The 27390-nt window shown below is 40.0% G+C and overlaps 1 protein-coding gene across 3 annotated transcripts in view; it reads left to right on the forward strand.

Moving 5' to 3' along the window:
* The window catches only part of NELL1 (neural EGFL like 1), an 872742-nt gene that overhangs the window by 412320 nt on the left and 433032 nt on the right, over positions 1-27390 (forward strand). For all 3 annotated transcript variants that reach the window (XM_060017348.1, XM_060017349.1, XM_060017350.1), the window contains one exon: positions 5500-5625. In XM_060017348.1, coding sequence (XP_059873331.1) covers positions 5500-5625 — 126 coding nt within the window. The remainder of the gene's footprint in view (positions 1-5499; positions 5626-27390) is intronic.

A 27390-nucleotide genomic window follows, 5' to 3' on the forward strand; every position in this document is an offset into this window, starting at 1 on the left:
GTGAAGCACTCTTGAATCCTCTTGAAACTGTCTCCAGGCTTGTGCCTTCCCCTGAGGATGGAGAGGCAATCTTTCTTAGGCAGATGTGTCTCCCCTCCATTCCCTGTCCCCATCCTCAAACTAGGGGAATTGTCAGTTCCTTACTTTCTTCCATCCTCTTGTCTCAAGGGACCTAACCGATGACTCTAAACACTTTTTCTCTCCCTACCCTCATTTTTACCAGGAACTGATTTTTATATCTGCTGTTTGTGTGATAGAAGATAAGCAACAAAGATAAGGTTGTGACAGTTTAATTTCCTGGTACATTTGTCAACTTTTCTGCCTTACTTTGGTTCTTCCTCTTTCTGGGCTGGTACCAGAGCATTATTAGATATGCAAGGGCTGGAATTACCAATGGTATGAATTGAAAACAAAAGCAACTCAAAGACACATCAGCAGAGTGGCAGGGATGTGTGGCCATGGGGTCCTAGGTGGCTCGCAGAGAGCAAGGGTTGGATAAACCTATGTGAGAAATTCTCTCTGGGGTTTCCTAACATCCCCTTTCTGATTTTTGAAAATATTTTTACTCAGGGCTTGGCATCCTATGAAACAAGGAGATAGCTTAGCTGTTTGAATCAAAATAAACTTGTTATGGCCAGGTAACTCCTTCAAATCTAGATGAGGCAGACAGCTCTCAGCAGTTATGCAGTGGCCTGAGGGAGATGAGTCAGGAGTTTCTCTCTGGGAGAAGCTGACAAGGGTCCATGACAGAGAAACAGTCATTGCCATCAGCAGCCTGGTTGGCAGCTGTGGCCCATGGGTGGAAGATTGAATTGCCTCTGAGGCAAGTCCTGACTAGTTTCTCATCTTAAAAAATGGCTGGGCATCCTAGCAGTACAGAATGAGTTCAGTGTGGCTGCATCTCTGTGAGTAAAATACCAGTGTGACTTAGCCTTCAGCTGGCCCTGCTCCAATCCACTCTCTTCACTACAGCCGAGTGATATTTTGAGAACAGAAATTGGACTGTGTCACCACCGTGATTAAAGCCCAGGCTCCTTTGCGTGGCCTCCAGGGCCCAGCAGGGTCTGGCCCAAGCTCATCTTTCCAGTTTCTCTTCAACTAGGCAAAGTTCCCTCCTCTAACGAATTCTTCTTATTCTTCTCTATCTGGTATGTTACTCACCTCCCCTTCACCTGTTTCATTTCTATTTCAGGTCTTGGATGAGCAATCACTTCCGTAGAGAATCCTTCTCTGAACCTCTCAGACTAGGTCAAATCCCCATGAATTGATCTCACATTATCGGTAGAACATATAAGTTCTGCTCAGTGTCTTGCCAGGCTATGAGGTCCATGATGGAGTTTTGTTCATCACTCTGCCTCAAAGTGTAGTAGAGGGCTAATTAGTGTTCTTTGAACGTACAGACTAAATGGTCCTCTCCCTTTCTAACTCTGCAATGACAAAAAGTTTAGCCCCTGTAGTTTCCCTTCTGTTTCCTCACCTCCAATCTCTAAGCTGAATTTCTGTTCATCTTTCAAGGTCAAGCTTAATGATCTTCTTTGAGATGTTTCTCATGGTCATTCTTTGTACTAGTCAGAGTAGGCTCAGTGGCTTAAACTAACAAAAGCATATTTCTAGGTCATGAAACGTGTCCATCATGCTGGTCTGGTGACCTGCTCCTCATTCAGGGAGCCAGGCTGAAAGAGACTTCATCTCTGTGCTCCCACACTTTCCAAAAAAGAAAGAAGGAAATGCGTTAAGCCTGATGCTAGCCCTTAATCTTTCCACCCCGGGGTGGTATGCCCCTGCTCAGATTCATGCTTTGTCATATAGCCATGCTTAGTTTTGAAGAGGATGGGGAAGTACAGTTGTATTATGTGCCCAGGAAGAGGAAAACTGGTAATACTGGATGAACAGTACTAATGCTGACTAGCCCCCTCCTATACCTGGCTTTTCTTGGTGTCCTAGTCTCTCACTTACAATGATCGATTCTTCTCCTCTCACATAGTTATATGAAAGACCTTGTAATCAACGAAATCACCTTTGAACTCTTAATGTCAAGCACATTACTCTATAACTCCATCTCGTAGCTTTCCAGCTCACACGCTCCAGTACTCTCACTGGCATAGTTCCTTGCCTCCATCAGGATTCCTGCTGCTGTTAGGGTTCACTTAGGAAGCAAACTCTGAGATGGAGACTGGCATGCAGGAAGTTTGTTAGGGAGTGCTGTAGGGGTGAACATATATGGGGGAAGGGAAAGATATAGGATTGGGCAGAGGGCGGATTTAGCTCATCTCAGTGAGTTCTCTGAACCTGGGATAGTCCTTTACACTTTTCTTGAGTTGGGGTAAAGGAGAACCAACCTCCATTGAAGGTTGTCCTGAGGACGGCAGTGTAACTAAGGATAAGGCAGCTCGATTCAGTCAAGGACAGTTTTCCTAAAAGGCTAACAGCTGAAGATCGTTAGCAGGCGGTACTTCAGGCAGCCGGGGGAATAAGTTCTTCAGTTGTGAGGAGAGATCTGGGCAGTACATTTCAACTGTCTACATCCATCTTACTGTCATCACTTCTGTCCTTAATAGCTGAGGTTCCTTGGTATCTCATTATCATCAGCTCTTTTTTTTTTGCAACCTCAGTTCCCTTATTTCTCTTTTTACCTATCCTGTTTGTTTAAAAACTCATCTCTGGGTACACCTAACTTTCCAAGTACCCTGCCCCTACCCCAGATATCTGGATGAGACAGGAAAAAAACACATGGCCATGCTGACTGCTCTCACTTAATATTTATGGCCACAAATCACACATGCCTCTGCAGCCACCTATAGTAAATTCTCTTTCCTTCTTTCCAAAATGATTATTTCATAACTTTTCCCCTTTCCTTAAACATCCGATACCTCCTTCCTCTCCTAGTTCTCTTTCTTCTCGTTTCACTGAGGAAATAAAAAAACAAGTAAAGGAGATCTACTTCATCTTTCCACCACCCAATATGCCAACTTATCTCCACCTCTTCCCTTATCTCTTGGTTTCATTCTTGTTGTGAAGATGACTTCCTCCATCTGTGGACTGGAACACAACTCCTCTTGCCTCCCCAGGACTTGACTTCTGCAAAGATCTGTTCTCTCTTCTATACTGTCAATTTTCTTCACTAGTGTTGAATCATTCCCAATGGCGTGTAAACTCACTGTGATCTTTTCCATCACGAGAGAGTCTTTAAACAAGACTGTCTTTCATCATCGAGTCTCCCTAGAGTTACTGTTTCAGTTTTTCTTCTCTTGATGACAAAATATCTCAAAAAGTTTGCCTTGTTTCTCTGTCTCCTTCATCTTTCATTCTTTCTTTAATTGACTCCAGTCAGGCTTTGCCAGCCACTTTCCCCAAACTACTCTTACCAGGCCAAGGGCAGCAGTGAACTTCTTGCCAAATCCAATGGTTAATTCTCTTCCTATCTTATTCAACTTTCTCAGCATCACGTGACAAAACTGACCATTACTCCTTTCTTGAAACATTTTTCCTCTTGACTTTCATGATATCCACTCTTCTGTAAAGCAAAATTTCTTTTTATGGCCGAGTAATATTCCATTGTATATATGTGCCACATCTTCTTTATCCATTCATCTGTTGATGGACACTTAGGTTGCTTCCATGTCCTGGCTATTGTAAATAGAGCTGCAATGAACATTGTGGTACATGTCTCTTTTTGAATTATGGATTTCTCAGGGTATATGCCTAGTAGTGGGATTGCTGGGTCATATGGTAGTTCTATTTTTAGTTTTTTAAGGAATCTCCATACTGTTCTCCACAGTGGCTCTATGAATTTACATTCTCACCAACAGTGCAAGAGAGTTCCCTTTTCTCCACACCCTCTCCAGCATTTATTGTTTCTAGATTTTTTGATGATGGCCATTCTGACCAGTGTGAGGTGATATGTCATTGTAGTTTTGATTTGCATTTCTCTAATAATTAGTGATGTTGAGCATCCTTTCATGTATTTGTTGGTAATCTGATATATTCTTTGGAGAAATGTCTATTTAGGTCTTCTGCCCATTTTTGGATTGGGTTGTTTTTTTGTTATTGAGCTGCATGAGCTGCTTGTATATTTTGGAGATTAATCCTTTGTCAGTTGGTTCGTTTGCAAATATTTTCTCCCATTCTGAGGGTTGTCTTTTGGTCTTGTTTATAGTTTCCTTTGCTGTGCAAAAGCTTTGAAGTTTCATTAGGTCCCATTTGTTTATTTTTGTTTTCATTTCCATTTCTCTAGGAGGTGGGTCAAAAAGGATCTTGCTGTGATTTATGTCATAGAGTGTTCTGCCTATGTTTTCCTCTAAGAGTTTTATAGTGTCCGGCCTTTCATTTAGGTCTTTAATCCATTTTGAGTTTATTTTTGTGTATGGTGGTAGGGAGTGTTCTAACTTCATTCTATTATATGTAGCTCTTCAGTTTTCCCAGCACCACTTATTGAAGAGGCTGTCTTTTCTCCATTGTATATTCTTGCCTCCTTTATCAAAGATAAGGTGACCATATGTGTGTGGGTTTATCTCTGGGCTTTCTGTCCTGTTCCATTGATCTATATTTCTGTTTTTGTGCCAGTACCATACTTTCTTGATGACTGTAGCTTTGTAGTATAGTCTGAAGTCTGGGAGCCTGATTCCTCCAGCTCCATTTTTCATTCTCAAGATTGCTTTGGCTATTCAGGGTCTTTTGTGTTTCCATACAAATTGTGAAATTTTTTGTTCTAGTTCTGTGAAAAATGCCATTGGTCGTTTGATAGGGATTGCATTGAATCTGTAGGTTGCTGTAAAGCCATTTTTGAAAACATAAATTCCAGAAAATACTAAACTCTTTACTTAAGGTTGTAGGTTATCTTAATTCTTACCATGAACTTTTTATGAGAAAGCAGTGGTGCTCTGATCTCCATTCCAAAGAGAAAATATCTTTTTTGTTGAATCAGCCCATTATTCTTTGACATGGGATGCATCTCCAGGTTAAGGGGTGAAAGACATTAATTTGCATTAGACAGTAGCTGCAGTCTGTATTCACAGTACAACGTGGGAGAAAGTGGCTACACCATCATTTTGTTAACAGATGGATTAAAGCATGTGTTAGTAAGAAAAACAAGCAGAGAGGGGCTTGATTCCCTTTCTCTCTCTGATAAAAGCAACACCATGTACAGTGGACACCTAATAAATATTCATTGGTATCAATGCCTGGACACAGAACTCCTTGATTTTGGACATTTAAAACAAGCATCTTTCTTGGTTAGAGATTACTAATAACATATTCAGTCTTCATACTTAGGTTCTTCACTGTTGTGTCCCACCATGCATCTTTCTAGAAATATTTTCAGTTTAAGATGGGATCTTCTGCATCAGCTGAATTTGCACTTAAGCTTTTGTGTTTAACACATCTTGCTTTTTCTCTTGGCTTCAATGGGCATTCACTTTTTCTAATTTCATTGTAAGATGATTACATTCCGGTTCAACCATCTGACTAACCGTGATATTGCTTCTTTTTTTTCTCCTTCAGATATTGATGAGTGTGCGGCTAAGATGCATTACTGTCATGCCAACACTGTGTGTGTCAACTTGCCTGGGTTATATCGCTGTGACTGTGTCCCAGGATACATTCGCGTGGATGACTTCTCTTGTACTGGTGAGCATTAAGAAGTTGCTTTTCTGATTCAGTCCTTCTCTGTGCCGTATCTGTGTCATTACATTTAGCTCTAAGTACACTAAGTAGTATTTTCAACTAAGTAGTTCTTCTCTTGCATTATCTTATCATCAACTTTTTAGGAATGAAGTGATAATAAGAGAAATTTTGTCGGCCTAATTTATTTCCACTCCCAGTATTTCTGTCTCTGTGTGTGTGCGTGCGTGCATGGGTATATGATTTGAAATTGAAGACCCAGTTGCCTATGGTAACACTGAAGGACTTAGAGAGAGACATCAGTTCCAAATTGAGAAAAGTATCAAACTGTTTTCCTTCCATCAAGGTGAAATGTGTTTTTATGTGAGAAAATGTACTTTGTTCTCGTTGGGAAAGATAAGAGGTTAAATTTAAAGCAGGAGCGAGAGTATCTGGTGGGCACGGATTGGGTATATGGGAGCCAGTCAAGACTCTTCACTGACATATGCTATTGTCAGTTTTGTCCCTCTTCTTCCCTTTATCACTGGGCTGTGAATACAAAACTGGAACTCCATGGACTGTGGTCACTGCCTCTGTGTGAGCAGTGCTGGCTTGGTGGGCATTTGGTTTGGGGTTCCATTATCATTCAAATCACGAACACAGAGACAGGAACAGTAAATTGGTTAAGGGTGGTAGAAGATTCTGAGTCTTTCTTCTCTTGGATGAAATGTCTTTGAATGCCCAGTCTGTAACCTATAAGGAAGGTGCTCCCTGAATACACGACTTCAGTCATGCTGTGTATTTCTCTGACTCTTGGCATCTTTCTCTTTGTCCTAATGACTGATCTATAAAAAATGATTTCTTTTTAAACTAATTCATTTATTTTAATTTATTTAAAAAATTTTAAATTTATTTTCATTCAGTGGAATTCCACTCATTAAATTTTATTTTAATTTTATTTTTATTTTTTTTTAAATTTATTTATTTATTTATTTTTGGCTGCGTTAGGTCCTCATTGCTGCACGTGGGCTTGCTTTTAGTTGTGGCGAGTGGGGGCTACTCTTCGTTGCGGTATGTGGGCTTCTCATTGCGGTGGCTTCTCTTGTTGTGGAGCATGGGCTCTAGGCGTGTGGGCTTCAGTAGTTGTGGCACGTGGGCTCAGTAGTTGTGGCACACGGACTTAGTTGCTCCGCGGTATATGGGATCTTCCTGGGCTCGAACCCGTGTCCCCTGCACTGGCAGGTGGATTCTTAACCACTGTGCCACCAGGGAAGCCCCAATATATTTTATTTTGAATGGCCTTTTCAGAGGTGTAAAAAGTTATAAAAGTTTGAGAAGCATGTTTGTATGTCCAAATACTTTTGCCATTGATTGTTGTATATTTTTACGTTACTGTTCTTTGGCTAAAGGATTTCAGATTGATGCAAGATTCTGACTCCTGCAGTAGACCAAATATTGTTTACCTGTCTTTTATGTATTATTACAAAATTCCCAGAGAAAAAAGAGACTTCATAAACATTATGCTGTGATCCAAACATTTTAAGGGGGCAAAACTCTTTTGGACCTGTAAACAAATATAGTCTAAAAATCTGTGATATTACAGATGAGTCTTGTTCTGTTCTCAGTGGTCTGTCCAGGTCCTGACTTATGTTAACCCTAACATGAGGCAAAGGCAGTGGATCATCTCCCAACACAGAGGCACCGTATCATGCAACTCAGACCTGATTAAGGCACTGCTGGGTGGAAAGGCCTTGTTGAAATTATATCAGAATACATAGCACCTCTGCTCTTATTTTCTTCACTGAAGGAGGAAGACAAGAGCTGGTGCTTGTTGAAAGCCTCTTAAGGACAGGTGCTCTGCCTGGTAGTTTGTACAGTGTATATGCAACCAGATGGAAAATGTAGTATTTTAAGAACTAGCTCCAGAGTTACTTTTAGAAAGAGAAATGTGTTGTTTGGAGTAAAAGGCAAGTGTATGATTATCAGTGGGTACACCATCCAAAAAAAACAAAGAGTAAGTAGTTCTGCAGGGAAACTTTTTGTTTTGTTTGTGCATGTATTTTGTCTGAGAGAGAATAGAAAAGTTAGAACAAAAGAGAGAAATAAAAGAGGGAGGAGAGAGGAACCAGCCAGAGAGCAGAAGGCTGGGTGCTGTGGAGGACAGGGGTCAACGAAAACTGCTCAGTGAAAGGATGGCTGAAAGGACTTTTAAGGGTAGGAATATTTAGTGTGAGGGGTTTTGTTGTGGTGGTTTTGCTGTATAGTATGCAGGGCGAGTCTTCCTCATGACCCTCTAACTTTCAGCAAAATCTGCCACCTTGAAGACTGGGTGAGACCCTCCCCATTCTGACCCCAATGAATGCAGGTTAACATGAGGGACAGTGAGGGAAATGGTACATGTGTGTATAGGATATCGTGACCTCAGGGGCAGAGGTAACCATTCCGATCCTTTCCCTGCCACCCAAAGTACACTTATACAGACATGAATGCAACAATCACAGTCACCACGGCCTCCTCTCAGGAGTGTCAGAAATCTCAGTGAGGGCTTTTGGACTGCCCCCATAGGTCATAGAATTGGGGATAAGATATTTTTCTTAAAAAAAAAACTTCCACTGATCCCAGAATTCTTCTTATATACTGCCCATTTTTCTGCTTCTGTTCATAGCAAACGTCTTAATTGCATCGTCAGGGGTTACTGCCTTCCTTACATGTACTTGCCTCACACACCCTCTTCATCCACTCCCACTAAGTCTTCCAGATGCACCATTCGACAGAGAGTACATTTATCAAGGTCAACCATGAGCTCCATTTTGTTCAGTCTAATCTTACCTCTTGTGACCTCTCAGCAGCATTTAGCAAAGCTGACTACGTCTTCCTTTTTTAAGCACATTCTTTTATTCACTTCTGAGACAATGTATTTCCTGATTTTCCTTCTATGTCACCGGTCACACCTTCCCAGTGTCCCTAGCTATTCTTCTCCCTCTGCTGATATCTTAAAGGTTACAGTACTGTAGAGCCCTGCCCTGGACCTTTTCCTCTTGTTCATCCATGTCGTCTTTTCAGATGCCTCCATTCAGTATGATGACATTACAGCATCTCTATGTTAATAACTCGTAAATTTCTATCCAGTTCCAGTCTTTCTCCTGAGCTTCTGAATCATATATTCAACTTGACATCTACACATAGGTATTTAATAGGCATTTCATATTAACATGTATGAGATAGAACTCTGGATTTCCTTCCATCCCCGCAAACCTCCTCCTCTTCCAATTTTCTGCATCTCAGCAAATGAAAGCACCATCTATCTAGTTTTTCAAGCCAGGAAGCTCCGGGTGATACTTGATTGCTTTCTTTCTCTTGTCCCTCCCTTTCAGTCTGTACATCAGACTTGTTGAATCTACCCTCCACACGCTGTCCTAAGTCCGTCCACTTCATCCATTTCCGTCCATATCCTCTACTACCAAACTACGAGACGTCCTCAGTGATTACCATTCTGGACCTGCTGCTCAGGCTTGCTCTACTGCAACTCTCTATTCACAGAGTGATGAGGGCAAACTTGTAAAACCAGGACTTTCTGAAGATCTCTTGTAGTTTTCCATTTCTCAGAAAATCAAGTTAATTCTCCTTATTTTGATTTAAAACCCTATGTGACTTTTTTCCTTTCTGCCTCTCTGACTTTATCTTGTACCATTTCCATCCTTGTCCTTTAGGAGGTGGCCACCCAAACTTTTGACTTTGTTTTTTTTTTTATTCAACAGGCTTGTTCTGCCTTAGGACAGTTCTACCTTGGCTACTTAGAATATAGCCCGGCACAGGGCAGTGCTCAATAAGTATTGAATGAGGGAATGAATAAAGCTGCTTGACCCTGGGCTAATTGTTTACTTCTCTAAATCGCACTTGTAAAACATTGCTCATATCTGTTGTACCTATAGGTTACTGTGAACATCAGATAATATGTGTGAAAACATTTATCATGGCCCTTGTATCAGTCAGGTTAGGCTGTTCTGCAGTAACAACCTCAAATATGAGTGACTTAAAATAATCAGGTTTTGTTTGTTGCTCATGTATTTCACTGGTCAACAGGAGTGGTGCTCTGCTTATCATAATGACTTTGGGATGTAAGCTGATGGAATAGTCACTATTGTGAACATTGCTAGTCACCAAGACAGGGAAAAGAGAGCCTAGAGCATCTTGTATCAGCCAAAATATAGTCTAACCAAATCCCTTTGACCTACAACTCATTGACTAACTATAACTAGTTACCAGTCCTCAAACAACTACAAGGAGAAGAGGAAAGGCCTTCCTACCATGTACCTAGGTTTGACAATTAGACGTATTTGGTGAATGGTGCTAATAAATACCATAGCAAATGATACAGTAGATTCTTAACAAATTTTGTGTCCATTGACATGAAGAGCTGTTGATTAAAGTCACCTTATTTTTGAGTCGCAGTTCACAATGTGATGGGGAATGTAGTCTCAAAAAATAATGATGATATTAAACACATTGTACTGAGTGCTATGATGGAAGTTCAAGCAAAACGCAATAAGAAAAGGGTGTTTGATTGTCAGGGTGGAGCATCTGGAATGTGTTTGCAAGCCAAGAGGAGCTATTGGAGTTTACCAAGGCATGTTAGCACGCATGTAAAGTAGAAATTTGGGAATATAGATGAGATGTGAATGGGAATATGGAATATTGATGGGAATGTGGAGAGGTAAGAGACAAGCATCCTTCCTGATGGTCATTTCTCCTCTAGACCAGATTCAAGGTCCTCCATTAGACATTTCTATAGTAAGCTGGAACTCTGACCTTTACCTTGGTGTCCTGAAAAAAATAAGCCTGTCAGGCCAAGTGTGCTCTTTATAAGATAAGCAGGTCCACAGCTTTAATTTCTGTCATTTCTTTATTGGCAAAGAAGACTTCTTCCCCCAAGTGGTTAGTAGTCTATGTAATAAATGAGGTATATAACAGATATCTGCCACTGTAAGATGTCTTTTCAGATGCTTTGTTTCCAGAAGAAATTTGCTAGGAGAAATTGACAGGCCTAAAGACATCCTTTTGTCTGCCATGAGTTCCTGACATGGCATTTCTCATTACTGACATTCTTATTTCCAAAGATCATTCTAGTCTTTGTCCCAAATCAGTTAGTATCTGCTGCCACTGTTCAGTTGGTTTTCAAAGTACATTGGGCCATTTTTTTCTCTCCTTTTTTTTTTAGTTTGTCATTTACTCTGGTGCTAACATTTTAGAAGTTAGTAGTCATATAGAAAATCTCCATTCAACCAAAAATGAGTGAGCGTATAATTAAAGAAGACATATGAGCTTTGGTGGTACATTGATTTATTGAATGATGGATTCACTCATTCATTCACTCACTCATTCATTTATTCATTTATGTGTCCAATATACAATTAGTGTCTGTCATGAGTGTTAGGAAATATGGCCAAAGACATTAGTGACAGATGACCTCTTTGCCCAGGAATTTCATGGTTAGTGAGGCAAGATCTTCAGCTGAGAACACTCAAATGTGCATTCACCATCAAATAGGTTCCAAGTTTACCAAATCAATCCCTCTTTAAAGTCTTAGTGGGGTTTAGTTAAGTACTGGGTATTTCACATCCTATAGTGTTGGCCCTTGACAAGTTCCAGAGAAGGATCCCCAAAATTGCCCTTCCCAGTTCTATGCTGTAACAACAGTTCTTTGAGAAAGGAGAGGAAAGACGATATATCAAACAGAAAAGAAATGTTACCTCTTTCCTACATTTTTTCTGGTTAAAAAGTGAAAAAGTCGTATCTCGCGGGATAATAAAAGTTCTGAGGATTCAACATTGAAAATAGTCACCTAGAATTTTAAAATGTGCTATAACTTAATCTTTACTGTGATGGCTGGGGTTCCCTGACATAACTGTGTAATTTGTATGAGGCTCCATGCTTTTTTCTAGGAACATTTCTGTTGGTGAAATCGAAAACATTGGACCTTTGTCACTGGGGGAGTTTTTGGCCTTGGAATTTGTGTGTGATTCTAAATCACTTTCTGTTCTGTAAGAGATCCCTGAGTTGCCCTTACTTTTTTATGAATTTTGAAGCTGGAGGAGTATCAAAAATTGAGGTTGGGGAGTCCTTTCCTCTTCCCTGGAGCCTTTGATTTTTGAAATGGTCAACCTGCTTGATTTATTGGTCCCTGACTTTCATTTATCCCCAGTTAAACTCCCTGTGTTTAGGTTGTTTGATAAGACATTACCTTTGAATACTCAGGAAGCTTTAAAGGAGGATACTTGTGATTTATGATCAAAGCATGCAGCAGTAAGACAGGTACTTGACAGTAGTGGGTAAGCACCCATTTTTATGCCAAAAACTTTCCGTAAAGGTAAGAAATAAAGGGAACAAGTGAGATAACAAATATCATATGTGATTTCCATTATCTTGCTAAGAGATTTTTTTATGTTTTTTGATATTGGCATGGAAGAGAGCTTGAAGGAAGTATGTATTTGAAATCAAGTAAGCTTAGTTAAAGTTAGATATAATAGTCTATTAATTGAATGGTTTAAGTTAAGTACCACATAGTGAAAGATGTGAGATAACAGTTTAAAAGATGTAAAAGAAATTTGACACTAGTTTTCTGGAAGATGTTTTCCTACTAAGGTCGATGAGATACAGAACATTTCAAATATGAGATACCTGATGTTTTCTCATTGAGCAGGGCCATATGAAATGGAGCTAAAGTAGAAAATCCTCCACCTTGATTGAGCACAGAAGAAAATTATGCATTGATTATCCTTATCTTTCAAGCACATAGTATATGCTTGTTTTGGACACTTTTGCTCTGGTATACTTTTGACTATCTGGCATCATAAAAGGTGCAAGTTCTAATTACTTGCCTCTCAGTCAAGAGGTGATACAGACATAAGAATAAAATTCCAGTCATAGACCTGTAGACTACTTTTACTTTAGTGGGAAATGCTCTGTCAAAGGCTTTAGAATGCAAAACATTTTATTAAAGATAACAGACTACATTTATTGATATATTGAACAAGAAAAGTCAAAATAAGACTTGTACCTTTGGATATTTCAAAACCCAATTAAAAACTCTGATGTTCTTTGGAGGCATTTGCCTTTTGTTTTGATTTGTTTGCCTGGTATATTCATTTTTTCTTCCCTTTATTTAGAAAGACTTTGTCACCTTCCTCCCCCTCCAGAGGAGGGATGTGAAAGTACCAAAGTAGGATTCCAAAATTCTAACCCTTTAGGGCAGAGGGTCTCAACTCTCATCTCAGATTAGAATCACTTAGGACATGAATTTTAAAAAGTCGATACCTGGGATCTACCCCTTGAGGCTTTGATTTTCATTTGGTCTGGGGTTGTGACCTGGCTTCAGTGTTTTTGTTTAAACGTCCAAGTGATTCTAATATGCAGTCATGGTTGAGAGCTCTTGCCTTTGTAGAACAGAGATGGTTAGAGTTTGGAGGGAATATTGGGGTGGGGTTGGAATCAGAGAGAAGAATTGCCCTCTATATTGTAGACTAGAAAAGGATTCCTTTGAATGGGTGGTGGGTGACATGGTGGCAGAAGGTAATTAAAGCAGAGATTTGGATGGTTTCTGGAGGGAAGGGCTCTGCCTCCAAGGCTGCCTTCTGGGATGTGTATAAGACTCTGAGGAGAGAAAGGCTGTGGGATGCTCTGTAGGTAGGGTCTCATGGGGAGGTCCCGAATCTTCAATTGTGTCCTGACTGTTATGATGACTCAAAGAGCCCTTAAAGATAAATGGGACATCGCCATGGTGACCTGTGTGTTCCACGGGCCAAGGACCAGACTGATGTCTCTCTGCAAGTGTCTTGATTACTTGGAATCTCCTAGAACCATGACACAGACAGATGAAAGCAAAGAATCCTTAAAATGACTGAGACATTTTCACTACCCCACTAGTGCAGAAGAATAGGAGTTCAGAACCATTCATTAAGTTGAAACGAAGAAATTATAGAAAGCTACATTACTTGCACGTACAAATTTGTGACTGGGCTTCTCTGCCCATCATGTGTTTTCACAGGTACAAAACAAAATAAAACAAAAAAGTTAACAAAAGGAGAAAACAGGGAAAAATTGAGAGACCCCTCTAAACAGGGTTCATGGAGTGAAAATTAATAGACTATTTGGTTTTCCGGGCCAATTTTAGTTTTCCGTATGTAGTCCTGGAAAAGCCGAAGACCAGAAACTTACTCCATTTAGCAACAGTAGTGTTAAAATAGTGCTAAGGTTTATTAAAGCCAGGAAATATGTCTTAGGGAGGATATCAAAGGGCATATCCCTTGATATTTTAGGATGAAGGATTTGTCTGGTGTTTGGCTTCCTTGTTGGGTTTAACTGAGAGGTTTTTGTTTGTTTGTTTGTGTTTGGTTTTTCGGTTTTTGTTTTTTTTATCAGCACATATTGTAAAGGATCTGAACCACATTAACTGCTGCAGACCAACTAGCATAAACGATGGATCTTGCCCCCAGGGTGTTTGTGCACAAACCTATTAAGAACTGTGTTGCCTTTGACTCCAATTCATCGTAAAAGCCTTGTTAGTGTTTCTGTATACTCCATTGTTGGAGCTGTGCATGCAGAATGACAATTAAGCTTTCACATAAAGGGGTTTGATTAAGGATGCTTTAGCACTTACAACCCTGTTGAGGCCAGCCTTGCAGCCCTGCTTGTATCCACATTTGAGTTGACACAATGAATGGGCATTTCTCTTTAATAACCCAGCAAGCTATCATGTATTCTTTATTTCCATCTTAAAGATTTGGTAAATGCATATATGTTTAGCTGTTTCCACACTTGTCTAAGATATAGCGAAGTATCTTTGGATTATGTTTCCTTTATGTAAGAGTATTGAAAATATACATTACTTATTCTTGAGCCGAATGAAAGCTATACATTCTCATGGTTAAAATCTGGTGTATAAACTGGTGTATAAATTCAACTTGTTGCAAGCTTTGGCAGTGCCACCTTTTTACTTTGTAAATTAGAAAACCGTTAAAGTTCTCTGCTTCTTCATCAGTGTCCTCTGTACACTTTCATGGAGTTGTTGAAGGATAAAGTGAGACGGTGTAAGTACTCGGTTCAGATGATTTTAGCTTAAAGAATGATTTAAGAAAAACCCAACTCTACCAGCTTAAATGATAAATTTATTCTCTTATAACAAAACGTCTAGGACAGTGTTTCTAGAGTTAGTTAATTCAGCTGCTCCGTGACATCATCAGTGACATAGATTGTTTCTAACCTTTTACTTTGCTGTTTTCATCGTGATAGTTTGAAACTTGATCTGACTCCCTTCCAGGTCTCAGAATGGCTGAGGCAACCCCATGCATCATATCTCAATTTAACAATGTCCCAAAGTCATAAGGGAAAAGAGGATTTCCTTCCTAGAGTCCTTTGTTAAGACCAAGGATAACTTTATCAGAAATCCATCCCTAGAAGATCTGTTTTCATGTCTCCTTGGCCAAAATTGTTTAATATGCCTATTAATAAATTATACCTTAGAAAAGCAAATAGAATTACCTTGAATCAAGATTTATCCCTGAGGTGGGGCACGTCCCGGTTTCCTTTATAATACTTGGGTTGTATTGTCAAGGAAGGAGATGATATGTATGTGTGTGTAGATCCATAATTGTCTAGGCAACTGCCAGCATCTGTTGTCTATTCAAAGCCTTGAAAACTATTTCAAGCATAGGAGTAATTAAAAGAAATGCAATTAGATGCTTATACTAAATTTATGTATGTGCCTATCTCTGTGTAGATATATGGGTAGATATTATATTTATTTAGATATATGTCAACCACCCATTTTTGGAAATGGTTTAGGAAACAGGCACCTTTTCATACATTGCTGGTAAGAATATAAATTGATACAAACGTTCTTGAGGATAACTTGACAGGATGTATCAAAAGGCCTAGAAATATTTATTTACAGCAACTTATTCTAAAGAAACAATCAGTCACAGCTACATATGTGAGAAGATTTTCATTGTGCCCATTTATTCCACTTATTATTTATAAGAAAAGAAACTAGAGGCAGCCTAAATATGAACTAATGAAAGTTTGATTGAATAAATTACAATATATTCATATATTGGAATACAATGAATTTTAAAATAATATTCAGAAGACTATTCAGTGTCAATGGAAAATTCTCATCATACAGTATGATGAAATTCTAACCAGTATGTATACTATTTTCCAATTTAAATAATAAATAAAAACTATCTACGGATATACATAAACACATAGAAATAGAGGCAGGGAATATTCCCCCAGATAAATAGGTATCAGAAAGTATCTGTGAATGGAAGATTATATGTGATATCTTTTCTTTACACTTTATGTGTTTTCCACTTTTTTCTGTGGAACGGAATACAATGCAGTGAACTGTATTACATTTTAGTTTTAGAACAGTGTTATTAAAATATTAGAAAACAGAAAATGCTAGATAAAGATGACATTGAGTTTATTCCTCCAAAATCTCCTACGTGTCATCCTACTAAATTAAATTTTAAAAAATGTTTATGACTTGGTTGTGCTAATGCATTTCATCCTTAGTGACATAGATTAAGAGTCTGAACTAAAGAGATTAAAAGCAATGGCTTTGCTTCATCAGGTTTCTGAGTAATTTGATTGGCCAATATGTCAGTTGAAGGGCACTTGCAATTATGATGCTGTTTTCGTCCTTTGAGGGTCCTAGAAGGTAATCTGATAGCCAGGTTCTACCTGCCCTGTTTTTCTTCAGCTCTTCTGGCAGGGTTTCCAGATTCAAGGCAATTTGTCCAATTTTTTTTTTTTTTTTTTTTTCTTGACTGTAGCCAAGTCAAAGAGAGAAAGTGAGGGGAGACAGAAAAGTCCCAGGATTTTCATAGAAAAGCAACCACTGGATGAGAATCAGGCAACGTAGATTCTAGTTCTACCCTGGATACCAGCTCACTGAATGAACGCCACTGTCTCAATATTTTCCTTTGCACCTTGAAAGATTAAGGATTAATTAGCTCAATAGTTTTCAGTCAGAGGAGCTGGGATTCCAAATAAGATTTCTTTTGAAAGGAGTTCAGCTTATTTAAAAAAAGACGTAATCTCGCAAGCTACTACTTTTCTAATTCTGTGATTCTTTAAGATATGGTTCCTGACCTCTAGGAAATTATGATCTCTTTGGGGGGCATACAATTTACATTTTAGGAGCATAATTTTATAAGGCATATAGGTGCTAAATTGTGAGGTGTGAGTGTAAATGATGTGGGAAAGAGCACTGGTGCTGGGAGAAAGAAGGGCATTAATTACTACATGGTAGAGAGAATGTGTTTTCCACAGGGAGCTGTCTGAATGGGTTTGATTTTGACGTTGAGTGGGAGATGGCATAAGAGAAATAAGATACAATAGGGTGAGTGGTGCTTTAGACATAGATCCATCTCCATGTTGGTCAATCTACAGCAAACCTGGAGGTGTCCTGGGTCGAAGTGGGAAAAACAGAAGGCTCTGAATCAGACAGACCTGGGTTCCTGCCCCAACTCCAGGCATTTATTAGTAGTGTCAACTTGAATCAGCTTTGGGGAAATGGACATACCTTTCTCCCAGACTCTTGTGAGGAGTAAATTAGATAATATTTCTAAAGTGGTTGGAAGAGAGCTCAGCACAGAGCTCTCTGTGTTTGTTCAACAAACATTATCTACTACTACCTCTATTTTACAGGTGAGGAATCTTACTTGAGACACAGGGAGGTTAGAGAGCACATAGCCACAGCCCTTGGGAGTGCTGGAGGAGGGGTAGATAGGAATGAAGGACTTCTACCTTCAGAGACTCAGATGCAACCTCCATCAGAGCTCTTTGGAAGATGCCTTTAAAATGCTAATGCAATATGGACTGCAGAGGCTCAGTCAACATTGGCCGTTATTAGAATGACAGGCAGAGCCTGGGACTTGGGTCCAAGAGAATCCTGTTTAACCCACAGCTCTGCCCTTTATAAGCTTTGGGATATAGGTGTGATTCCTTAAGTGCCCTACGGCTCAGTTTGTAACCCCAAGAAAGCAGGTTGGGTTTTAATGTTTAGACACATGAAAAAGCCCAACCCAATGACTGATTCTGAGATGGTGCTCAATATTGAAGCACTAAGACTTGATCAACAAATTTCCCTTTCTCCCTTCTCACCAAATGGCTCTAGAAGCACTTCCAGGGACACCGAGGCTCTTTGAAGTACATCTGGAAGCCCCTTGTCTTTAGAGGCTCAGTCTCTGTTGACAGTGTCCAGATTCTCTGCAGTTAGATGCTTTGGGCTCATGGGTTAAGGAGATCAGCAAAAAGTAGATTCCCAATGGTCTGTAACTAGCAAGGAATACATTCCTTTATTTAAAGAAAAATATCACCTCTAGAGTCATTCGTTTTGTAAGTTCCTGTAGACCAGAGCTTTGGAATATGTTCTATAAGCTCCCTTAAAACATTTATGTTTATTCCCTGAGAAAGGAAGCCCCCTAAACTGTGAACACCTTTGGCATTTATCAGCTCTGCTGGCTGGCATCTGGTTAGTCCTTAGGGGCAGCCATAGGAAAAATTGCTTTCAGGACAAGGGTCAGAAGCTTGGTCTAGGTTGGACTCCAGGATGTGGTTTTGACAGTTGAGAAATGTCCTCAGAGGGAAATCACAGCATACAGAGAGATGTGTAAAGCCAACAGTGAGTTTGTCGTCCACCTGTTGAATACCCGATGCCTACATGGGTATTCTGCATTGTGGAAATCACACTGCAGCTATCAATTAATATTTTAATTGTTTCTACTTATTTCACGAGCGTTGGCCAACTTAGTAAATTCCATAAAAATACAGCTCTTCGTGGCTGCAAAATATCTTGTCTTCTGGATGCATTATTTTAGTTTTTGCCACATTGAAGAAGTATTAAGATCCAGTTGCTTCTGTGTCTTCATTTGGGTCTGTCATATACATGCATTTAGTCTTCCGTTATTACGATGGATGGTGATGGTTGTTTTTGCCTCAATTTGGATGAGGAGTGAGTGAGTCACAGAGCAAAACTCAGACCAGCCCCAAGCAGGAAGTACACATACTTAGAGGTTCACGCAGTGGGAGGGATCAGGGTTTCTTAGGTGTTACTCATTAACGGACATTTCTGGGAAAAGTATAGGACCCTAAAGAACTGTGTAGCATTAACGCATATCTTGGCGGTGTCAGGACCTTGCATAATTATTTTACATAAGAACACTTTGTAACTAGACAGGTGCTCCAGCAAGCCCCTGTCTTGTTTATGAGATGTGTTTTCCATATTTCTTATTGAGTTCTTTTTTCTTTAAAATTCAAAGAGTCTTCCTAGATCAGCTAGCAATTATTTTTCCCCTTTTGGCATTCATTTTCCCATTCTGACTGATCAGTTGAATGTAGGGAAAGCATTAACGTATCAGGAATTTCAAATAGCTGGGATGTTAGAGACATATAAGGCGTCAGAAAATACCTTCATGTTACAGTGATTTGATTCTGAATTTGGACGAACTGTTGAAGAAATGTGCCCAGAGAGAGCTTGCTTTTTGATTCTCCAAAACTTTAGGGTATTTTCTCATTAAGAGAAATTCTTTTCTTCAAGCAGGTTGTCCATTTGACTTGGTTCTGTGAAAGATGTGGCATTGTTTGGAAGCAGATAGCATCCTTGCCTATCAGTGTGAGAGGGGCATGAGGGGACAGTTCCTGTCTCAGCCAGAGTGTGTGGTCTAAATGACTGTTAGGTCACAGCAACCCAGGCTGAGCGGCTTATAGTGCAATGGAGGAGATCAAGTGAAGATATAGCCTGTCATGCTTCTCTTGGCCTCAAGCAAACCTTTTTTTTTTTTTTTAAGGACAGGTTGGAGCAGCTCATAGCTTCAGAGCCAAGCCCATGAGTGAGGCCAGAGAGCAGTGCCCTCAATCTATTTTTAGGATTTAGAAAACCTGCAAGTTAGAAAATAGCACTGGCATGTAATCGTGCTTACCTCTCAAAGTTCCTGGAGGTTTGAATTTGCTCCACTGCTATTTGGACATGTTTAATTTTATTTTGTCTCTTTTCTCGTCTCATTTTGTCCCTTGACTCTGTACTCTCGGGTGTGTTATTATAGCTTTTTCCCTCGAATCTCCTTTCATTTTTTCTTTTCATGTTTGCTTCATTAATGTGTGTGTTATTATTTATGACTGATCTGAACAAATGATGGTTTGAATGAGGGATGTAGGGTCAAAAGTGAGTTAAAACAGAAATGAACAAGTGTTGACAAGAATATGGAGAAATTTGGAACTCTTGTTGTACTGTTAGGGAGAATATAAAATGGTGCAGCTGCTGTGGAAACCAGTTTGGTAGTCCCTCAAAAAATTAAAGATAGATTAAAAATCATATAATCCAGCAATTCCACTTCCGGGTATATACCCAAAATAACTGACCGTAAGATTTTGAAGAGATATTTGTGCACACATGTTTACAGCAGCGTTAGTCACAGAAATAGCTAAAATGTGAAAGCAACTTAAGTGTCCCTCAACAGAAAAATGAATAAGCAAAATGCAATATATCCATACAGTGGAGTACCATTCAGCCTTAAAAAGGAGGGACATTCTGACACATACAACACGGATGAACCACAGGGAACATTATACTAAGTGAAAGAAGCCAGTCACAAAAGGACAAATACAGAATGATTCCACTATATGTAGAATCTCGAGTTGTGAAATTCATAGAGACAGAAAGTAAAAGGGTGGTTGTTACAGGCTGGGGAGTTACTGTTTAGCGGGTATATAGGTTCAGTTTTACGAGATGAAAAGAGTTCTGGAGCTGGATGATAGCGATGATTGCACAACAATATGAATGTAGTATTTAATACCACTAAACTGTACAATTGAAATGGTTATAATGGCAAGTCTTATGTTATGTGTACTTTACCACAATAAAAAAACATTGGGAAAAAATGCCACCAGGACAGATCTCTTCCTGTTACTGGGTCTGCTTTAGAAATAACATTTACCATGGTTTTCCTTGCTTCCTGTAACATATTGGGTATCAAATTCTGGTTTTTCCAGAGAGTGATTTATTCATTCATTACTTTATTCATTAAACGATTATTGATTGAGAAATCTGCTGAGCATCAGGTATTATTCTAGATGTCGTGATACATTAGCGAAGAAAACAGAAAATTTTGCTATCAGTGGAGCTTTCATTCTAGTTGGGTGGAGTCAAACAATAAACAGGAAATATCAATATATAGTATGCCAGACGGTAAGAACTATGGGGAGAAATAAAGTGATGGAAGGAGATGGGGGTGCTAGGGTGGGCAGCGGTGCAGTTTCTTTTTTATGCGGGCCTCTCACTGTCGTGGCCTCTCCCGTTGTGGAGCACAGGCTCTGGACGCGCGCAGGCCCAGCGGCCATGGCTCATGGGCCCAGCCGCTCCGCGGCATGTGGGATCTTCCCGGACCGGGGCACGAACCCGCGTCCCCTGCATCGGCAGGTGGACTCTCAACCACTGCGCCACCAGGAAAGCCCAGTGGTGCATTTTTATATGGGGTGGTCTGGAAAGGTCTCACAGTAAGGGGCACAAAAGCAAAGACATGAGAGGAGTGAGGGGAGTAAGCCACGCTGATCCCTGGAATAACGATCCTCCAGGCTGTGGAAACAACAGATGGGCAGAGCAGTCATCTATGCAATGACTCAGGATGAGGTAAGGAGGCTTGTTAAATCAGTAAACTCCCATTGGTCTTATCTACGTACGTCTGTCTCTAGTATTTTCCCATGGAATCAAGTACGTGGGTTTCGTGGCCATTATATGCCGCAGAGACTTCTTTCACGGACTCTGGGTCATGACTGTCTTCCCAAGACTTAAAGATGATAGAATTTGAGCCATTGCCTAAATGGGGAGTTCCTGTGTTTTTTTCTTTAAACGGCAAGCAAAGCTTTAATGGCCCCAGCCATTACTAGGACAATACCCTTTTTAGAAGAATAGAGTTCACAAAGGGACATTTGAACACAGCTTGTAGGGAAGTCAATTCTCATGTCCCATTACTGTTAACAAGGTCTCCACATTTAATTCCACAGGGTAAATGTGACAACTCTAGAGTTAGGGCCAGAAAGTATCTCTAAGCAACCAGGGAGCTGAAAGAGACTTGCTTTTTTCTTTATTTTTATGTCTGTGGTATTCCATTTCCCCTGCTGTTGATAAATAATTCAGAAAAGAAAAGAATGTTTCAGCCCTGACTTTTTAATGCCGAGGACAAATGCATTATGCGATTGGTCCCCAAACACGCACAGGCTTTTGCAAGAAGGTCAGTATTTTGTGTTTGTTGGTTGGCAGTGTGTTCTCTGGGGCTTTGCAATCGATTGGCTTTGTTCTTGTAGCCAGAAGAAAGGTGAGGACTGCGTGTATGAAATACACAGAACTGACGCTGTCATGTTGTCACGGTCCCTAAGCGGGCTGCTCAGCAACAGGTAATAGATAGACTGGTGGGTGTTGATGAGCTGTGCAGCTTGGCTTAGAAGGGGCGATTACCGGAGGACATCTGGTGACATAAGGTAATTGTCTTGAAACCTGACTGGACCTGGGCTACAGTACCACACTGAGCATCTAGGTACCAGGGCATGCTGGCAGAGGAGGACAGATGTCACAGTGCCTCTTGTTGAACTTGTTTCTCCTGCAGCTAGAATGTCCATGCTTACCCAACTATGGTACCCATTTGCTTACACTGGAAAATAATTTCTAATACAGAGATAATAATAGTATATAATATATGTGTGTGTATATGTATATATACACACACATATATATATATAAAATATAATAATAAAGTCAGAAAATGGCCTCTGTGGATAGAATCGTGTTGACAACTCATGTTTAGAAACAATGTTACTATCCATATACTAAATGAATAATTTGGGTCACCATTCACAACAAATGCCAATGGTTAGTTGGCTAAAAGGAATGGGGTGGAGAGGAAAAAATTCTGTATTGGTTACTAGAGAGACATTTTAATCCAGACTAACACAGTATATGCCCTTGGGTAAGTCATTTTATCTCTTTGGACCTCAGTTTTCTCATCGATCACAGGAGACTGTTACATTATAAATAATGTTCAGAGGGTCTACTAAGCTCGTAATTCTTTGAAGCCAAGAATCATGGCTTTTCCTCTCTTTATCCACAATGCCTGCCATACTAATAGGCACCTTTTGTTGGTTTTTTTTCCTAGTGCACATCTGTAATCATTTGGAGTATTGCAATTGCAATTTTGTTTGATTTGTAGAACTTTATTTTTTTATTTTATTTTATATTTTTTTATTTTAGTTTTTGGGGGGGTACGCGGGCCTCTCACTGTTGTGGCCTCTCCCGTTGCGGAGCACAGGCTCCGGACGCGCAGGCTCAGCGGCCATGGCTCACGGGCCCAGCCGCTCCGCGGCATGTGGGATCTTCCCGGACCGGGGCACGAACCCGCGTCCTCTGCATCGGCAGGTGGACTCTCAACCACTGCGCCACCAGGGAAGCCCAGAACTTTATTTTTAAAGGTGCCTTTGAGTTTTATATTTACAACTTTTTAACATGTTTTAAAAGAATGTGTGAATGAGCTACTGAAATACTCTTTCTTTGGTAGCGTTTGTTTCGCTGAATATTTTATGTGACTTCTGCATATTGGCTCAGGCCATAATGATGTTTTATTAACCGTTATTAACTTGTGACTTGGACTTATCATACAAGTGATCAAAGAACCTTCCTTTTGCACATGAGGAGATTTCTGTGAAGGAGAACGGGAGACACTGGTTCAGGATGGACAGCTGGTCTCCCTTTTGAAGCCCTTTTCATGCTGAGTTTTGTAGATGCTTTTGAACACTTGTTGACAAATGTCATCCCTCTGGCACTCACCCTGCTTCTTTGTTTAAACTGGTGCCCGCAGAGCCCAAGCAGCGACACAGCTGCTGACAGTGTAATGATAATTGCTACCAGTTGTGCCTTTCCTCAAGGATTAGGCTGTACTGGGGGCGAGGGGAGGGGAAAAGATGTGATGGAGGATCACAGAAAGAATGGGGACTAAATATCAGAAGACCCACAGTGAAATCTCAGCTTGAGCTATTATGAGTTTTATGACTTTGGACAAAATACATAACTGTCCACTTTCTTCTTTGGTAAAATGAGGGTGGAGACCTCTGTTTTAAGGCCTTTTAAAATTTATGAAAGTGCTATGAATGGTGCTGTGGTCTAAGTGCTATGGTCAGAGGCAAGGTAGCGCTTCAGGCTGGGGTGACCAAAGAAAAGTTTGAGTTAGTGGCTTCAGAGCTGTGAAATAGCATTTGGTTATTGTTGGAACCACGAGGAGAGACTTTGCCAGTGGAAGGACTGGCAGGTGTCAAAGCAGGGACTGAGAAAGACTCAAGACCTGTTGAGGCAAAGCGGAGTGTTTTAACTGCACCGGCAGTGAGAGCCCTTAAGAGTGGGACGCCCTTAACCAAAGGCTTCCGTGCTCCTTTGGCTTATTTGCTTTAAAATCCCTGATTTTGACAATTCTAATAATCACTCATTCAACAGCAAATATTTGTGGGGTGTCAGCTCTGTTTCAGATCCTCTTTTATGTGCTGGGGATAAAGGAGTGGGAGAGACAGAGTCCTTGCTGTTAAGCGTTTTTAGAGAATTTGACAATATTTGTGCCTAATGAGGACATCCTGCCATGGAATTGGTATGAGCAGAGGAGGAATTTTAGCAGAGTTTTCAGTATCACTTGAGAGGCATCTATTTACAGGCTACAGTAGCCTATTGAAAAGAGCTTGCTTTTTGAACGTGAAGTCCAAATACGTGAGTGTTGGAGGTGTGAGTGTAGAGTGCTTGGAGCTAGTGAAACTAGGTTTCCTAACTAAATGAACTTGTGTACATTTCTTAACTTCCCTAAAGTTTGATCTCTCATCTGTGTAATGTGTATAATATTAATATTTATGTCATAGGGTGGTTTTGAGGATGAAATAAAATATCGGTGTAAAACACTTTGCCTGATGCCTAGCATATGATATGTGCTCAGTACATGTTAGCTGTTATTGTTTCTATTATTAAACTTTTTATTGGTTTTGTTTTCCACTTAATATTTAACATGTACTCATAATACCTCTTAAAAGAGGGGGGAAACACACTATCACCTTTACTACTATTACCTTTACTGCTTTCCATTAAACCCAGAGAGATCCTTGGCTTTTGGGAAAGTGCAGATCAGAAGAGCAGTTTATTTGTAGCTTTTATAAAAAAGCATCTCTGTAGATTCTTTGAGTGGTAGGAAGAAAAGAAAATTACTACATTTTTTAGACATGATGGTGATTGTATTTCTTAGGAATGGATAGAAAGGTCTCATGAGTGTTAACTTGTGAAGGAACAAACCAGAGAAGTATGTCTGGTGTAGTCCAGGTATTCAGGGAGCAGATGAAGATGATGATTTGGGAGGCATTTGTCGATGTGCCCAGATTTACCAACTGGATGGAGGACGCACTGTGCAGAGTTGAGCCCAGACTTTGGAGCCAGAAAGGCCTGAATTAGCATCTTACCTCCACAGCTCATGTGGCTGGCAGCAAGTCATTTGAACCCATCTGAACCTTTTTTCTTATTTGTAAAATAGGAGTGATAACAATAGCAGTACTTGTATCATGGCATAATATGAAGGTTAAGCGGACTAATAAATGTAAAACCATTGGTGGCAGTGTGGCACATGGAATCAGCAAATAAAACGTATAACTAGATATCTCACCAAACCTGCAACATAGTAGTTGCTCAGTGAATATTAGCCTCCTCTTTCTCCTCAACTGCTTTATATATTTTAATTTGTTTATGCAGATTTGAAGGAAAATATTTAAAACACTGGCTCTTACCTCTTATTTCTCAGTTTTTGGTCCTACAACTTGGTGTTTCATTCTCATGCCTAAATCCTTGCAAACTGTTTTCAGATTCTAACACCTGTACCCCTCCCTACTACCAGGGCTAGAATGTAGGTTGTCTTTTACCCACATGACCTAAAAGACAGTTAGTGCTTTATTATCAGCCAGATGATTCAAGGAGTTGCAAAACAGATCTTAATGATATTTATATCAATCATTTATTCAACAAATACTTGAGTGTCTGCAATGTGTTGGGCTATGTTCTAGACGTTACATATAGAGAGCAGGGTATAAGACAGACCAAATCCCTGCCATCATGGTGCTTATATTCCAGACATGGAAACAGTTGATTAAAAACAAAAAAACTTGTTATTTCAGTTATAAGCGTTGTGAAGAAAAACAAAAGAAAATATAGGACTAGGAAATGATTGGTTTGATCAGGAGGGTATTTTATAAAGGACAGTAGGATAAGACTTATTGAGGCATTGGCCTTTTTGAGCCAGAATCCGAATAAGGGGTTAGGGTAAGCCATACAGAGCTCTGTGAGAACACTGTAGTTAGAGGGACCGCTGAGTGCTGAGTCCCTAAAAAAGGACTGAACTTGGTGTGTTTGAGGAACAGAGAGAAGGCTGTCCTGAGAGAGACACATGGTAAGATTAGGTCAGTACAGAGAGATCAGGTCTTGCACGGTTATGTGGACTCTGGTAAGGGTGTAGATTTAATTCTAAATGTTGTGGAAAACCATTGAAAGTTTATCCAACCGTAGCAATGATAGGATAGTCACTACTGAGCACGACGGTGGTTATATTCCATTGATCAGCCAATATGCATTTCTGTAGCATTTTCTGTATTTCCAGCAGTGGTGCAGTGGGTAGGGTTTGTGGGTATTGGTGAGTTCAGAAAGGTAGGATAGGAAATGCCTCTGTCCATAAGAAACTTAATATAGAAATGGGGAGATAATTCTATTATACATGGAATAATTCAAAACCAATGCTCTAAACTATAATATTGTCTCTGAATACAAAAGAAGGTGATAAAAGGAAGAGGCCCCGTGTTTTGAAGAAACTTGGGAAAAATGTCTGGAAAGTTTGGAGGAACCAGGTATAGAGGGCATATAAGTCTCCCCGAGTAGATTAGACATAATAGGTCACCGGGAGCCATTATAAACTCCTGGACTGGGTATTTAGATGATCGATCTGGCAGTAGTGTGCTTTGGAAGAAGCGGGATTAAATGCTCAGAGACTAGTTTGTGGATTGTATAATAAACTTGTTCATCAAAGCCTGGATAAAGCTGGGGCTTCGGTGGCAGGTTGGATAGAGGAGACTGAAGAGAGGGAAATAAGTTTTAAAAATCCTAATGTTTGTACTTTGTGAAACTAGAAAGACGCCATTTCCATGAATGGAAATGGCATTATTGGAAAAAATGAGTCATTTTGGAGTAGAACAGTATGGGTCCTGTCTGTAGTGACGATAGGATATTTATTCAGGCGTGTCTGGTCGGTGCAGTTTAATAAAGCAAAAGGGTATCAGATGATATTTAACCAGAGGATTCAGGAGTGGCAAATGTAACTCAAGGAAGGTGATGACGATAGCAATAATGACTACTGTTATTCTGCTATTACTATTTCTTATTACTATCATCGTCATCACGTCACTATCATCTTTTAGGTTAGTGTCCATTTTCTTCACTACAGGGTAATTGTGCACCAGTGGTGCGTAATAGGCAACTTAATCACAAGTTGAAGTGAAGACATCTTCACCCGTCAAGATCAAATTATATCACCAGCTCTCCTTTATGGACCACCATGTCCCGTGCTCACCTGTAAAGAAGCAAAGACAAGAAGGGAAGTTGGCTGGGCCTGTCTTTAGATGTATAATTCTACCTGCAGTTAACGTGGTCCAATTAATGCCTTGGACAATAATTCTGAT

This window comes from Delphinus delphis, chromosome 8, assembly GCF_949987515.2.
Source record: "Delphinus delphis chromosome 8, mDelDel1.2, whole genome shotgun sequence".
Classification (NCBI taxonomy): domain Eukaryota; kingdom Metazoa; phylum Chordata; class Mammalia; order Artiodactyla; family Delphinidae; genus Delphinus; species Delphinus delphis.